General features: G+C 37.6%; 1 protein-coding gene across 1 annotated transcript; it reads left to right on the forward strand.

Moving 5' to 3' along the window:
- Positions 1-610: 610 nt before the first annotated feature.
- On the forward strand, positions 611-2,490 carry LOC122304275 (trimethyltridecatetraene synthase-like). The gene is made up of 2 exons (XM_043116444.1): positions 611-1,578; positions 1,733-2,490. Exons 1-2 carry the CDS (start codon positions 667-669, stop codon positions 2,354-2,356), a joined length of 1,536 nt encoding a protein of 511 aa, XP_042972378.1. The 5' UTR covers positions 611-666; the 3' UTR covers positions 2,357-2,490.
- The last annotated feature ends 951 nt before the right edge of the window (positions 2,491-3,441 follow it).

Raw genomic sequence — 3,441 nt, forward strand, 5'->3', positions numbered from 1 at the left:
GTTTTTTTCCTACTCCTCTTTGGAGGATGGTAGGTGTTGGTACTCTTCCTCTTTGGAGAGGAGAGAGTGTGGATGTACTCCTCCTCTTTAGGAGGATGGAGTGTGGGTGTATCTTTCTTCTTTGAAAGAAAGATTGTTTAGCTCTGTTTTGACAGAGCGCTTTCTCTGTTGACTATTGTTAGGAGAGAAGGTATAGAAGTTTAGACAATGTCCGTCACAAAATAATTTGTTGACGGGAAAGCTCCTGAGCGGATGCGGTAGTTGACTTATAGTCTAGTTTTCCTGTATTGATAAGTCACAATTGTAACTTTGAATATGAATAAATGCAATGTAGCATTTTCCATCAAAAAATGCTATGAGTATAATGCAGGTACACTTTCGATCGCTTAGCATTGTAATTATATAAGAAAAATAATAATAGGTCGCCTAAGTTTATTTCCTCAATTTACTTATTTGTGTATTTTATTTTATTTTTAATTTTTTTATATAATAATTAAGAAAGTAACTAATAGTGTATTAATTTTTTAAAATAATTAAAAAAACAGTAAAAAACAAAAAATATATAATTTGCACTTAGTAGCACTACCCCATTATATAATCCTCCTTAACCACTCCGAATTCTCACTCACAAAGTAAGCAAACCCAAAAAAAAAAAAAATCTCAGCCATGGAGGTGATCACTTCTTGGCTTGCTTTGTTAGCCATGGCGGGGCTAGCTTCTCTTTTCTTTCTCTCAGAACATCTCCCATTTCGATCCCACAAGCTAAAACTACCACCAGGTCCCAAACCTTGGCCTATCATTGGCAATCTAAACCTTATTGGTCCTCTCCCTCACCAATCCCTTCACAAACTTTCCCAAAAATATGGGCATATCATGCAGCTTAGATTCGGGTCATTCCCAGTAGTGGTTGCCTCATCTCCTGAAATGGCAAAGCAATTTTTGAAGACACATGATCACATTTTTGCCGGTAGACCCAAAACTGCAGCTGGCAAGTACACCACTCATAACTACACCAATATATCATGGGCACCTTGGGGACCTTATCTGCGCCAAGGGCGCAAGATATATCTCTCCGAGCTATTTACCTCAAGGAGAGTAGAGTCCTATGAGTACATACGTGTTGAAGAAAGACGTGCTCTTTTTTCACGCCTCAGGGCATTGTCTGGGAAGCCCATCAAGGTGAAAGAGCATCTGTCACACCTCACTCTCAGTGTTATTAGTAGAATTGTATTGGGTAAGAAGTATTTTAGCGAGTCTGGAGATGAAAAATCTATAGTGACACTCGGAGAATTCCAAGAAATGTTAGACGAGTTGTTCTTGCTTAATGGGGTGCTAAATATTGGGGACTGGATACCGTGGCTAGATTTCTTGGACTTGCAGGGATACGTGAAACGAATGAAGACATTGACAAGAAAATTTGATCGATTCTACGACCATGTTTTTGAAGAACACAAGGGCAAGAGACTAGGAGTGAAAGATTTTGAGCCAAAGGACATGGTGGATTTATTGTTGCAACTCGCTGATGATTCTAACAATGAGGTTAAGCTCACTTATGACAAAGTCAAGGGCCTCACTCAGGTATTGTATTTTCGAAGCACATCAGCATGTTTCAATGCGACTACTTTCACATATAATATTGTCATAGAGTTCAAACTAGACATGTGACCATATATATATATATATATAATATGAATAAAATTCTATGTCAACTTTGGTTCTTTCTTAAAATTAGGATCTTATAGCTGGAGGAACAGACACGGCTGCGATTACACTAGAATGGGCAATGTCTGAACTCTTGAAGCAACCCGACCTCATGAAGAAGGCTACCGAAGAGCTTGACAGGGTTATTGGGAAAGATAGATGGGTAGAGGAGAAAGACATTCCACAGCTTCCTTATATTAACGCAATTATGAAAGAGACGATGAGGAAACACCCTGTCGTTGTAATGATGATACCACACCTAGCTCTGGAAGATTGTGAAGTAGCTGGTTATGATATTCGTAAAGGAACTAGAGTCTTCATAAACACATGGAGTATAGGAAGAGACCCATCAGTATGGAATTCACCTGAAGAATTCTACCCAGAGAGGTTCTTGGGATCAAGTATTGATGTCAAGGGACAACATTTCGAGTTATTGCCATTTGGCTCCGGAAGGAGGATGTGCCCTGGATATAGTCTTGGACGAAAGATGATCAGCTCTAGCTTAGCCAATATGTTGCATGGATTTGAGTGGAAACTGGAGGATGACACGAAGCCAGAAGATTTGGGCATGGAGGAAATTTATGGTATGACAACACCAAGAAAGTTCCCACTTGTTGCAGTAGTGAAGCCTCGACTCCCATGCCATCTTTACTAATTAATTCTCAGTTTTAGCATGAAATTATCCATCTTGAATAACCTTTTATATATTTTGCAATAATTTCCTAGCTTGAGGACAATAAATTAGGTTGTGTGATATATATCATTTAAATGTGACTCTTAAATTCTATATGGCCATGCATACGTGTGGGAGATTGTAGAAATATTCATTTCTCTCCTTAAAAGGTCTAATAAGAGGAGTAAGGTAACTCCTTATAAAGTCCAGGACGAATTTGTTCCTAAGTCATGTGGGACTACTCAATATGTCCCCTCACGTGTGGGCTGATATTTCCGGTACCATCATCGTGGGTAGGTCGCAGGAGTTCATCATTGATCATAGGTTAACTTGGCTCTGATATCATATAGAAACACTCATTTTTTATCTTAAAAAATTTAATAAGAGGAGTAGGGTAACTCTTTGTAAAGCTCAGGATGAATTTATTCCTAACTCATGTGGGACTACTCAATAGAGATGGATATTATCATGGCAGACGACTATAGCATCTTGAAGCCTTTAGTTTTAAATTAGAGTGTAAATATTAACCGTAACTCAACGCCTTTTAAGTCCAGCCCCTTTAAGCCAACTTTTAATTTTTTGGTGGCCAACAGTTTCTGAATCTTTTTTAGAGGTATCTTTTAGATGTTAAGGATTAAGAGGTTATACCAAAATCAATCTTCAGAGGAAGGATATAATTCTTTTAGAACTCTTTAGAGGATAGGAGACGGAGTGCCCTGCCCCATGCCCCCTGTGCTCTGCTGTGAATAATTGAAGAACACGGCAATAATGCCAAGGAGAAACTTTCAATGAGGAATTTGTGTTGATATGTGCGTGTATGAATAGGAATAGAGCTTGGTGTTTATCTAAAATAGGCGCATTAATTTTATTTCATTTCCATTCAGTGTATAATGAAAAAATTTGATCAAACTTGATAATTGGTCATGTCGAAATACTCAGTTTGAGTATAATAAAAAATCATAGCATATTCCTTGTTTGTGTATTGTTTTCACGTGATATAGAAAATTAAGAAAGGATATAAAAATAGAGTAATGATCATACATGCACAATCTTTTTTATAATTTTTT

The sequence above is a fragment of the Carya illinoinensis genome, chromosome 3, assembly GCF_018687715.1.
Source record: "Carya illinoinensis cultivar Pawnee chromosome 3, C.illinoinensisPawnee_v1, whole genome shotgun sequence".
In the NCBI taxonomy this organism is placed as follows: Eukaryota; Viridiplantae; Streptophyta; class Magnoliopsida; order Fagales; family Juglandaceae; genus Carya; species Carya illinoinensis.